At 42.2% G+C, this 13121-nt stretch overlaps 1 protein-coding gene across 2 annotated transcripts in view; it reads left to right on the forward strand.

The window, feature by feature from the left end:
* The window catches only part of BSN (bassoon presynaptic cytomatrix protein), a 208737-nt gene that overhangs the window by 155452 nt on the left and 40164 nt on the right, over positions 1-13121 (forward strand). For both annotated transcript variants that reach the window (XM_088662153.1, XM_088662152.1), the window contains one exon: positions 10455-10883. In XM_088662153.1, coding sequence (XP_088518279.1) covers positions 10455-10883 — 429 coding nt within the window. The remainder of the gene's footprint in view (positions 1-10454; positions 10884-13121) is intronic.

Raw genomic sequence — 13121 nt, forward strand, 5'->3', positions numbered from 1 at the left:
GAGGCTATATGGAAAATCTTTCAGTCCAAAGAGAAGCATGGCTTAGCAATGCTTGATGCATTGTTAGCATATCCATCCATTTATGGCAGTTGTCAGTGATCCTTTCAGAACTTTTAGGAAACTAAGGCATGTTTGGAAACTAATTTGGTCAATAGGGAACAGAATATGAATGGAATTTGCACAGGATATGTAGGCACATCTTGTTAAGCCATATATTTGAACATGATGTATCTGAAAATAGCTCCCACAGCTTGATCCACTGATTCAGAAAACTTTTATGATGGGAAAGAAACTGAAAATGCTGCCCACTGACATTATTATCCTCATCTGCTGTATTTCTTACTCGCCTGTCACCATGAGGTTCCTGGGCAGGTACAACAAGTAAAATAAAGTTAATATTTAAAAAGTTAAAACCTAATACAATAAAAATAATAGGGTGGATTCTAAAATTTATCTCAGGACTCAAAGGCCAGGGTAAAGCTGTGCATATGGCAAAACCTATATGCTGAAGGTGCCCAGTGAGACTGTGGGGAAGGCACTCCAAAGTTTTAGCAGCTGCCACAGAGAATGCCCTCTGCTAAACCTCTGAGGAAATTAGAACTACCAAGAGGGTCTCCCTTGCCAATCTTAACACCTGAGAGGGATTACCTTACTAGCCTTTCTAGCCTTTACTGGCAGCTGCATTTGGTCAAAAGGCATGGAGGCCATCTGTGAACGTTATTCCCTCCCAGCTTTCTCCGCTCTGATCACTTGGGATAATGATAAAATCCGTGAATGGATTCTAGATAGGGACGAAGCGCTGGACCTGGCCCTATCTAATGCGGCCAACCTATCCACGTGGTATCCTCACGTGAAGGCAGTAAGAACTATGGCTCACTATTTGAGCGACCTGATGAACCCTTCACAAAGAAGGGCCTTCACACTTGCCCGCTTCCATTCCATTCCCACAGCATTTTTACAGGGTATATTTTCCAACACTCCGCCCGATCTCCGACTCTGCCCGTGCAACAAGGGAAAGATAGAGGATTTTATCCATTTTTTCTTTCACTGCCCCCTATACAACGCAATAAGACCAAGGCTCCTCATACTAATTCATTCGCTTATCGCCTTGGAAGATGACCGCATGAAATTTCTATTGGTGGACGCTAACCCCAGGATTACCAGCGAGTGGCCATTTATATCTTGCAGGCCCTGAAACTCAGAGCTCTCTCGACTGGCTAATTCTCTCTAGACGCAGATTTCACTAAACATTCTCCAATGGACAAAACGCACATGATGCATCCTAGTTTTTTACCAAATTCTGTTTTATATTGCATGTTTTTATATCCGATGTTTTGTAAGTGTTTTCGATACATGCTCTGTATAATAGTGGTAAGTTACCGCTAGGATTTTATATGTTTTATGTGTTATGTGCTATGGCCAACCGGCTAATGCAATAAAATTTTGGATTTTTTGATTGACCTTACTGTATTATCATTCAGATGATAAGAAATAACAGGAGTTGATTAAGGAACAGCAACTTTCAAATATGTGGGGAAAATCAGAATATAAATAAAGCAGTGAACGGCTTTTATGGTTGATGCTAAATTTCAGAAACCAGCACCCAGGTTCTACATGTAGAACACATACTATAACAACTTCGTTTGTATCTTCATCCACAAATGCATCTATTGATGCATATTTCCTGAGGGAAGCAGTCAGGGCCAGTGCAAGAGATTGTGCGTCCTGAGCTGCTGCAGCTGCTGCAGCTGCTGCTGCTGCTGCTGCTGCCCCTCTTGCATTCCTTCCCTCCTGCTTTTATTTCATGGTGGTTTTCTATCTCCATCTCCTACCTCCCTTTCTCTCAGAGCTGGTCTGCAGTTACCAAAAATGCTCCTAAACATTTTTTAGAAGGTTAAAGTTATAGTAACATTAAACTCCACACAGACCCCAATTTAGGCAGCTGTTTTAGCAGCGAGCCATGGCATTAAAACACAACCACCTCGCACAAAATGGCTCACTTGGGCTAAGGACCCCCTTGTCCCTTCCTAGAATGATGTAGGGAGGGGAAGTGTCTTGCCAGATGTAGTGGCAGGAATAGCAGCAGAGCTGGCTAGCAGATGCATATGGCGGATACAGAGGTACACCAATTTGCTGAACTACTATATCTCCCAAGTGAGACAACTGGTCCAGTTTGCTTAATGGAAGGGCAAGCTCTGACAACAGCTGGTTATTCATCAAGCGCACCAAGAATCTGAATGCTGAAATATTTCTTGAGGTTCTGAATTATGCTTGGTATATTATTGTGAAAATTTTGATTGCTTATTGATGGAGCCTGATAGTACAGACAGGAACTTGACCTAGAAATATCGTATTTATGATATAGCACAGTAATAAAGGTTTCAGAAAGTAAATGTGATTGAAATATTCATTGCAGCATTGAATCACTTGTGCCAGAATGGAAAAATACATTAGGGCAGATTCCTAGATTAACTGGATTAATATTGAAAGCCATTCTTCATATTAACCTCTCTGATTAGGCCATTTATTAATCTTTTCAAATAATTTATTTAACGCATCTGCAAAAGCTGACCTGCTGCCAACATGTGTCCTCCATACTATAACAATGTTTAGCCATAAAAGGAGGTCCTGCTCTGGGCAGTGGGTCACCATCAGCGAGAAAACCCTTGAAGGGGTGACACCAAAAGAGTTTACTCTTGACCAGGCATCCCCAAACTGGTGAGGATATACCAGCCAGTTTGATCTATTTTTACCACCTGCTTTAAAGTATGTTGGGATGATGGTTGTTTCTATGATTGTGATTATGTCAGTGATTTTGTACAGATGTTTCATTTTATTCGAGTGAAGAATGCACCCAGCCTTCAGACCATTGGGTGAAGGGTGGCTTTATAAGCAACGTAAATGAATTAAGAAGATAAATTCTATAAGCAGTAGAGGGAGATAGAAGCAAGGCCATCTCCATTGGCTTGGATGAGGGATCAGCTCCATTTTGCTTGCTCTCTCTCTCTCTCAACTCTCTTCTAGCAGCATTTCTCCCAGCTGCAGCACAGAGAAAGCTTGGGAAATGGGGCTTACTCCATTGGCTTTGCTGAAAAACTAGCTGCCTTTGGTTTCTCCTGTCCCTCAGCTCTTTCACTTGACAACAGCTCATGTGTAAGGAGAGCTTGCCTTTCACCCTAGGTGCTGGTTTGCAGTAGGAATCTCTAGTATTACTGTCAGGAGTGTGTTGCTTTTAGCTGATGCCTTTCTTATGTGTATTGGCTTTTATATGGTTTTATGGTGCATCATGTGTTTACCTCTGTTGTAAGTCACTATGTGTACCCATGGTGCATGGAAAGGTAGATTGCAAATACTGTATTACAAATACGCAAAAATTCAAAAACAAAGAATAGGTGGTACACACTCTCTCACCCCTTCAGGTAAGCAGCATTTTCTATACTGTACGCTCTTTGCTTGAATACTTGAACATTCCCAATGCATTTTATGACAAACAGTGTAATATGTTTCTTTATAGTGTCATCTTAATGATTTGGTGCTCTTCTTGACATCAATTCCGGTTATACTAATTTGACTGATTGGCTTGGCAAGTCTTAATTTGATAGCTAACTGAAGGGAAAGCAGTTTAATGTCTTTGAGGCATGTCTAACAATGAGCACACAGGTACCACAAGTTTCCACTGAAGTGCCAAATCTGTATCTGCATCCTCTCCTCCCCCTAAATCTGCTCTAAGGGGTTCCCCAAATAAGGTCCGGCAAATATTTCAGTTTCAGTTTCTCTCAGTTTCCATTTCTCCAGTCTTAAAGTTCAGTCCTCCCCTTTTCCACATCAGTTTGCATAAAAAGTCCTTATGAAAGTTCATCAGCATTTTAGTGTGACTTTAATATAATATACATATTTTAATGCAATTTTCCCTAATATAGACATTTTTGCAAAGCAATTTACCCTAATATATTTTTGTATGTTACATGTTATATTTCACCATTACATGTTATATTTCTCCTTGCCCAAATAGACATGTGTTCCACTTGTGCACAGATCATTGGTTAGAAGCCAATAACTTTCAAAGGGACTGCCCATTCTGAAGTATACTTTCTTGGGGAACTGGGAGCTAGACAAACGTACAGGGTGAACCATGCTACATGTTCACTGGCATTCTCTATGCTTTATCAGCGCCTAGGACAAGCAACTTGTACAGCTGTCACCACGAAACCATGACTTCTCAGTAGATGGATCATAGGCATTATGTGGATTGCTGCATTAAAATGACAGGGAGTCCTGGATTTTCTAGGTGAATTTACAAAGATACATATACGCAGTGCAGCAACAAATTACTCAGTTGTATGACGTTTCTATCTCCACTTCTTGAATGAATCATTGCTTTCATTTTCTGATGTGTCACCGACAAGGTGGGCTGCATTTGTGTGATCATAGTAGTACAAATCTTAGAGCTGAAATGAATTTGTAGTCAAAACTTCTCCTCAAACTTTTCTTCTGTGGCTTTTGATAAATAATGTTCTTTGGATAAGTGAATATTTGGTGCCTGTTTGATGCTCAGGACCAACATTTGACACCCAAACATTTTGTCGTAACAACCAACATTTGCCAGTATGTGACAGATCCCATACAGTAGTAGTTACTTTTGAACTGTATCTAACGCCTAGCAGTTAGTCTTTGACTGAAATTAGCAGCTTGCAGTAGAATTTAGGTCATTTTATATAAACATGATGTACCCCTTAAGACAGGTGATTTTCAAATTTTATTGCCAAATTTTAATTTTGAAATTCATTTGGGAAATTTTGGGACCAAGGGTGGTATCCAGCTAGATATCTATGGTTGTCCATCAACTTTTAGGTGCACAGTATAACTTCCCCAGGGACGCGGGTGACGCTGTGGGTTAAACCACAGAGCCTAGGGCATGCCGATCAGAAGGTTGGCGGTTTGAATCCCCATGACAGAGTGAGCTCCCGTTGCAGTTCAAAAGCATGTCAAAGTGCAAGTAGATAAATAGGTACTGCTCTGGCAGGAAGGTAAACAGCATTTCTTTGTGCTGCTCTGGTTCGCCAGAAGCGGCTGGTCACATGACCCGGAAGCTGTACGCCGGCTCCCTCGGCGAGTAAAGCGAGATGAGCGCTGCAACCCCAGAGTCGGTCACGACTGGACCTAATGTTCAGGGGTCCCTTTACTTTTTATAACTTCCCCACCCTCTCCTCTCTCCATGTTCCCCCTCCAGTTGGCTTTGGGTTTTCCCCAACCTATTTATTTGAACTTGTGACTTTTCAGCGATGTGCAGCCGTTATTATTAGCATTAATTGAATTTATAACCCACTCTTCCTCCTGAAGGAGCCCGGGGTCATTTCTACCAAACTGGTATTAACCTATTCTCCACTAGTAAGAAGGAGACATCATTTTTGAGACTTGGGATTGATTCCCTCACAGAGCCAGGCTATCAGACTCAGTAATATACTTCCAGATGACCTGGAAACCTGAAACTGTGTGTGCAGCACATACAGTCCACAACTTCCTGATCTTGAATAGTGTACTAACTTTTCAGATGTCTGAAAATGGGACATAGTGACAATAGTCAAAATTCAAAACATGACAGGTAACCTTTGTATTGTTTTAGAGTTTATAGAGCTGGGGTTATTTTAAGTTTAATGCTGTACTTTTACAATGCTGTACTTTTACATTGTACACCCTATTGTTAGGTACTGTCTTGTGATAGGAAAAAATGCTCTATATATATTTGAAATAATAGCTGGCACTCCTAATACAAAGTAAAACCAAGCTAGGAAATGCTACTGAACACATTCTGGAAAAGTAATAGTAGCACTTAAGTTTACCTGCCAAGTGTGTATGGCTAAAGCCCAAGGAAAACAATCTCATTTCTCTGTCTGTACTGCTTGTTTTTCTCATAGACTCTCCTCTCCAGATGTGAGGAGGGAACCTAGGAAGGTGCCTTATACTGAATCAGACCACTGTTCCACCTAGCTCAATATTTTCTACAGTGTCTGGCAGCAGCTCTCCAGGGTTTCAGATGCCCTAACTGGAGGTGCTAAAGATTTCACCTGGGAGCTTCTGTATTCAAAATAAACGCTATACCACTAAACTATGGCCCTTCTCCATGGAGAAGTCCTTTGAGTTCTGAGCTTTGTCATTTTTAACTGGTGCTTAACTTCCTTTCTTTGAGTAGTTTAGAATTGAGGCATTTCTCTCTTTGTACAGTCATGGGACTCGGGTGGTGCTGTGGGTTAAACCACTGAGCCTAGGGCTTGCCGATCAGAAGGTCGGTGGTTCGAATCCCCGTGACGGGGTGAGCTCCCGTTGCTCGGTCCCAGCTCCTGCCAACCTAGCAGTTCGAAAGCACGTCAAAGTGCAAGTAGATAAACAGGAAGGTAAACAGCGTTTCCGTGTGCTGCTCTGGTTCGCCAGAAGCGGTTTTGTCATGCTGGCCACATGACCTGGAAGCTGTACGCCGTCTCCCTTGGCCAATAACACAAGATAAGCATCGCAACCCCAGAGTTGGTCACGACTGGACTAATGCTCAGGGGTCCCTTTACCTTTTTACAGTCATGCTTAATGTTTGTTATTCTGTATACTTGGTGACGTGTGTTACAGAAGGGTCCTCATGACTATGGCTGGTTTTAGTTTTATCCTATTTATTTTAAACTCAGCTGTCTTCTTCCTATTTCCACCCCCACCCCTTTAGCTGCATTGGGATATTTGAGCTGAGCCTTAGCATTGACCTGAATAAAGGAAAGAGCCTGTTACATTAATTATATAGTCCCTGAGGAGAATGAATGCAGCAGGATTTTCAAAATGACGCTCTCATCAGGCCCCACAAATAACCCAGAGATGCATTTTAAATAAAAGGACACATTCTACTCATGTAAAAACATGCTGATTCCCGGACTGTCCGTGGGCCGGATTTAGAAGGCGATTGGGTCGCATCTGGCCCCCAGGCCTTAGTTTGGGAACCCTGGTTAAAGTGAACATATAAAACCAGGCATTCCCAAACTGCGGCCCTCCAGATGTTTTGGCCTACAACTCCCATGATCCCTCGCTAACAGAACCAGTGGTCGGGGAAGATGGGAATTGTAGCCCAAAACATCTGGAGGGCTGAAGTTTGGGGATGCCTGATATAAACACACTGTCCTGACCCATTGCCTTTTTGCTGCTTCCTTGATTGCCAACTCACAATGCTGCAGTAAAGACAGAATCCGCAGGTGGAAAATTATCCATCTAACTATTAAAGGGATAGGAGACTCTTCAGGGGCTAGACTCAGAAAAAAATAGGCTACCTAACTCCCCAGTCCATAGTCTCACAAGCCATTTTCTCAGGCCTCTCTTTTTTCCTCAGGTTCCTGTAGTACTCTCTATTAATTGCACACTTTTCCTGTGGTTAAAATGCACGAGGGTCCAAAGTGAGCCTTGCAGAATGCCATGCTATGTGCGGAGCAACAGTCTGCCAGAACCATCAGGCAAGAGTGGAACTGCTGGAAGCTACGTAGTCCAGAAGGATTCTGTGGTCATTGGTACTGAATACCTCAGTGTGTGGTGTGCCAGAAGGTGTCATATGAAGTCAGATATGTATGAGAGAAATATATGATTGTAAAATGAAATCTTGATGTTGGAAAGGGCGTGTTAATATTAATGTTGGGGACACAAAACATCATTATGTTCCTCTACCCCTCCTATAGCCCATCATCCAACAGACTTAAAGAGCCCTCATTATAGAGAATCATCCTCTTGGTAAAATACAGTTTAGCTTCTGCATTTCAGAGCTAAAAATAAAAGAACAAGAGAAAAATTTCAGCTGTTATGCATGCAGCAGATGCACTGCACACAAGGGAGCCATTATGAGGGGAATAAGTGAATGCAATTAACAGCGCTGAAGTGACTAAGCATTCCATATAAAATCACTATGGATCAAAGTGAAGCTACTTGTGCATTTGAAATTGCATCTTTAGCAACAGGAAACACAACACCAAGTAATTTTTCTTAATTTTAGGACATGGAGGGGGTTCCCTCCCCCATGTATTATTCTGAAAAATTATGCCTTGTCTATTACATGTTTTCAGAGAAAGACACTACATAGAACCTCATGATTTTAAGCTGCTGCTGTTGAGGGAGCTGATTTCAGATTAATATTATCTCTTTGATCACTGTGGTGTTTCAGTTAGCTTGTTGAGATACATCTTGAGCTTGACCTGGTGAAAACGTTAAGCAAACATTTGGATCCCCAACTAACATCCAAACAATTGTTGTTGTTGTTGTTGTTTAGTCATTTAGTCGTGTCCGACTCTTCGTGGCCCCATGGACCAGAGCATGCCAGGCATTCCTGTCTTCCACTGCCTCCCACAGTTTGGTCAAACTCATATTGGTAGCTTCAAGAACACCAACCATCTCGTCCTCTGTCGTCCCTTTCTCCTAGTGCCCTCAATCTTTCCCAACATCAGGGTCTTTTCCAGGGAGTCTTCTCTTCTCATGAGGTGGCCAAAGTATTGGAGCCTCAGCTTCAGGATCTGTCCTTCCAGTGAGCACTCAGGGCTGATTTCCTTCAGAATGGAGAGGTTTGATCTTCTTGCAGTCCATGGGACTCTCAAGAGTCTCCTCCAGCACCATAATTCAAAAGCATCAATTCTTCGGCGATCAGCCTTCTTTATGGTCCAGCTCTCACTTCCAAACAATAACTTTTGCAAATGCATATATGTTGGATTGGATGGAGATAAAGCAGTTGTGAAATGCTGCCTTTCTCCATTACAAAGAGAAATCACAGCCTGCCAGAAACCTGGACACCGATAGCACCTTCCACAGAAGCAACCACTGTGATGCAGACGAGAAGAACCCAGAAACTGAGAGGCTGCACTATTCCCCATAGATAGCTATTTGAAAGCCCTTTTGCTTCTATCTGCAAATAGCCATCCTTTTGAATTATCTATCAAAAGTGGGAAAAGGTTAGTCAGTGCAGTGTACTGTCCAAGCAGCTTATTTGGGAGGTTTCCCTTTTGGGGTTTTTCATACTGCTGTGGATATGCTATAACTGGGTGCAGAGCTGATCTGAATCTTAAACTTTGCCATGGTGGTACGGGCATAGATGGAGGAGGTTGTGGGGAGTATGCTTTGGCTCTCAGTTGAGTTTGATGTGTTTTAACACATGCCATCTCTTTTGTTGTCATAATGCCATGCTAACAACACTGCTCATCTTTGGCTCTTCCATTGGAAATGCACCTGTGTAATATTATGACAGCATATCTCTGCTGTTATGCTGATATAGGGTCCTTACCTGTATGAAATGTCTAACATCTGGTGTCATGGGGCACTTCCCCAAATCCTAAACTCCCCAGCTTGCATAAATTGAACACAGAAGAGAAAGCTGATAATTACTTCATTGTAGTGTTGTTGTTTTTTAGCTGCAAAGCACAGGCAAACATATTTTTATATTTTCACAACTTGCTGACACGTCTTTTTTTTGTGCCAAATCATGCAAAATTTACACCAATAGGGCTGAGTCTTTGCATTCCTATTCCACCCATCCTCAGCAAAGAAGATCATCACAATGTAGGCTTTATTAAGTTTTCGTCTTATAAGGAGTACACTCTTTACTCAAGACCTATAATGCATCCCATAATGCTTTGATATACAGTACATGATTTATATCTGTAGTTCTAGTTGATGTCCACATAATTCAGAATCCATAAATACTTCAGGCATGGTACCATCAGAAATAGCTGTTCTGTCTTGAGATTGTTTGGCTAATTTTGTTTGTTTCTTTTTTCTTTTTTACATGGTCTCTGGAGCATTAAATGGCTATCCTATGTAGCCATTACCCTTCCTTTTGATGATAAAGGCTTTTCTGCTCTAAAAAGAATAAGAAAAATAAATATTTGATGTTCATTTTCAGTTGCTGTTGTTGTTAATAATAATCATGAATCCTAATAAGCCTTGTTTGTCCTCACAGTGATCGTGGGAGGCTGGTCAATGTTAATCCCATTTTAGAGATGGTGAATTGAGGCTGCCACACTCTGACTTGCCCAAGGTCTCCTGTCCATGACTGAGTTATAATTTGAACATCTAAGGCTGGGGGGAAAGGTTGTAGGTTTATATGCAGAAGGTCCAACATTCATTTCCCCAGCATCTCCAGGTGAGGCTGGGAATGTTGCGTGTCTGAAACCCTAGAGAACTGCTACTAACTAAGCTAGATGGATCAACAGGCCTATCTGTCTAAGGTTGTAATATTATGTGCACTGACCTGGGAGTTAGCCCATCAATCCATTAAACCATGGCAGTTTGGGGGTTACAGCAAAAATCTGCTTTCCTCCACATAATGTAAAGTGGAAATAATTATGTTTAACTCAAAGAGAAGGAAGATACCATAGGAGAGGTATCTTCATGCTGATCTTGAATGAAATGTGGATTTTATTCCTGGTTTGTTTGTTTTTTCCATTTTATTTCAGAAAAATGAATGGCTGTGTTTGAACTGCCAAACTCAGAGGCTGCTAGAAGGAAGCCTAGGAGACCCTGCTCCAATGCCACTGCCTGCTCCAAAGCAACAGCCAACTGGATCCCCTCGACACCAACCCGGAGGAATTGGTCAGCAACAGAGAGGAGCTCCTCAGCAACCTGAAATGTCAGCTCCTCACGACAGGCACCTTTCACAAGCAAACCATCTCAGGACTTCAGAACCGAGCAAATTACCAACCACTGTCCAAGACAGAAAGCCTCCTGCTCCATCAGAAGGAAAGCCACTGCCCAAACTACCCGAAGAGCCTCCCAAAGCTTCTGAAAGTCCATTGCCAAAGCGGAAAACTATGGCCACAAAACCAGAAGCGGATATCAAAGACAGCACGACCGTATCCGAGTCTCAGAAAACACGAGAACAGGAGGTAAGCATCCCTCCACTGGACACAATGGTTTAGTTATAGGAGGTTTCTTTTGAGTAGCTGATGCCCAACCTAAAAGCCAACAGGAAACAGTTTATTAAAGTGTTTTTAGCTGGCAGTTAGGCAGGGGATGATAGAGACATGGTCTACGATCCAACAGGCCTCTTCGCACAAATGCACCATATTTTCAGAAGTCTCTTTTGGGTTTTCTCCCCCTTGCCAAGATTCGTTCCTCCACTTCATTGCTTGCTATTTTTAAAAACATCCCTGAGTTTTCAGAACACTAATGCCTCCAAGCATAACTGGACTGAACATATACTAGTTTCAAAAATGTGTGGAGTTAATTTCAAGAGTCTTCTTAATAAATTAATGGAGAAAGCATGATTCTTTTTTGGTGGCATTATACTTGAACATCAACAACATAGCAAAATAAAAAAAATCCCTTCAGTAGCACCTTAAAGACCAACTAAGTTTTTATTTTGGTATGAGCTTTCATGTGCATGCACACTTCTTCTTCAGGTATCTGAAGAAGTGTGCATGCACACGAAAGCTCATACCAAAATAAAAACTTAGTTGGTCTTTAAGGTGCTACTGAAGGGATTTTTTTTATTTTGCTTCGACTCAGACCAACACGGCTGGCTACCTACCTGTAACATCAACAACATAGGTTACTGTAATTATCTTTTGTGTGGTAATCAGAAGCACATCACCAGGTGGGGTGGAGATGAAGGTGCCGAGATGGTGGGAAGGTCAGCATAGTGCAAATTCATTGGCAGAGCCAATGTGGTGCTCCTGCTGGTGCGTTTGCATCTACCCACTGCCTCCTCCTCTGCCTACAAATAAGCCACATTGGGTCACCTGCCAGAAGCTTGTGTAGTAGCTCTACCCTAGCTGGCGAGTTTCTTCCAATTGTAATGCTTTAGTCCAAATGCAAGAACTGCCTTTCTGGATCAGACCAAGCAGGACATAAAGGTGCTTGTTATTTGTCTCCAGCATCTTTCGTAAGTGTACCTCCTTTGCACAGAGTGGTTTCACCTATTACAGCACTGTTTGTTTGTGGGGCCAAGTACAGTAGGCCGGTGACCCTGCTGGGTGATTTGTAATAGCAGAAATGATGGCAAGACAAGCGTATTTGTTTATGCATAGTGATTTAAGGCATGTTTTACAGAGAAGACCTTCCAGAGAGTCCTTTTCCTTCTTTCTGACCCTAGTGTAATGCCTTTGCAGCCTTAGATTCAAACTACATGTTACACTCATATGTATGTGGCTGCTTCCTAATAGACCTCTTTATGTTTTAAAAGCAACTTTTCTCTGTGTGTGTGTGTGGGGGGGGGGGGTTATCCGGAAAAAAACTCGGTAAGAGTCAAAATGGCTACCTGTGAATAACATTTGCACCTGTGAAGTCAGTGCCTGTTCCTTTTTAATAGCATTCGCTATTGGTTAATAATAGGGGTTACCAAGATCTAGCAGAGTTTAGCAGAGAGAATGAAAGTGCAAGCAGAGGGGGTGGAGTGTTAGGTCCCACCTGCACAGTGTGAGGCTAATTGTGAGATGCTCCAGAGAAAAAACAAAGGTGAAATTGAGTGCTTGAGGGATAAGAGAAGAGCTCTTGCTAGCAGAAGAAGCAGAAAGGTGGAAAGAAGGAAGAGAGAGTGCAGAGGGCAAGGCCCCAATACTCAGCATCAGAATGTCATTTTGATGTTTCCTCTTTCCTCTCTTCTGGCTTCTCCCAGGATGGACAGCAAAGGTACTTCCCAGAGGACTTTACAGCAAGCTGGTGTTTCTGCTGTTCTTTATGCAGACTTTCTTTGCTTCTGTTTTTAATCAATTGTTCACATTGACTAATTTCACTTTACTACAGCTGAAGGATCTGCCTCCTCAGCCCCCCTGAACTGCAAGTAGGGAGCAGGCATTAGCCTAGATGACATTTAACACTAATTTGGTTAGGGCTTTGTGGGAATCTCCAGTTATGCAATACCAATCCTACTGCCAATGCTTTGATTGGGGTATTGATTAAAAACAAACTTTTATTTGTGCCACTGTCCCTTGCCTCGATCTCTTGGGCTTTCTCTGCAAAATTGTCAGCCCCTGAAATTAAACTCCACAGAGCGGTTGCTGCCTCCAGAGACACTGATTAAGCTGGTCTTTTGTCCTCTCTTGTTATTTTGTCACCTGGTCTTGGCATCTGAAGTGCAGGAATTAAGATCTTCAGCCTCTTGCTATTCGGGGCATGAATAAAAT

This window comes from Zootoca vivipara, chromosome 2 (genome assembly GCF_965207765.1).
Source record: "Zootoca vivipara chromosome 2, rZooViv2.hap1.1, whole genome shotgun sequence".
Lineage (NCBI taxonomy): Eukaryota > Metazoa > Chordata > Lepidosauria > Squamata > Lacertidae > Zootoca > Zootoca vivipara.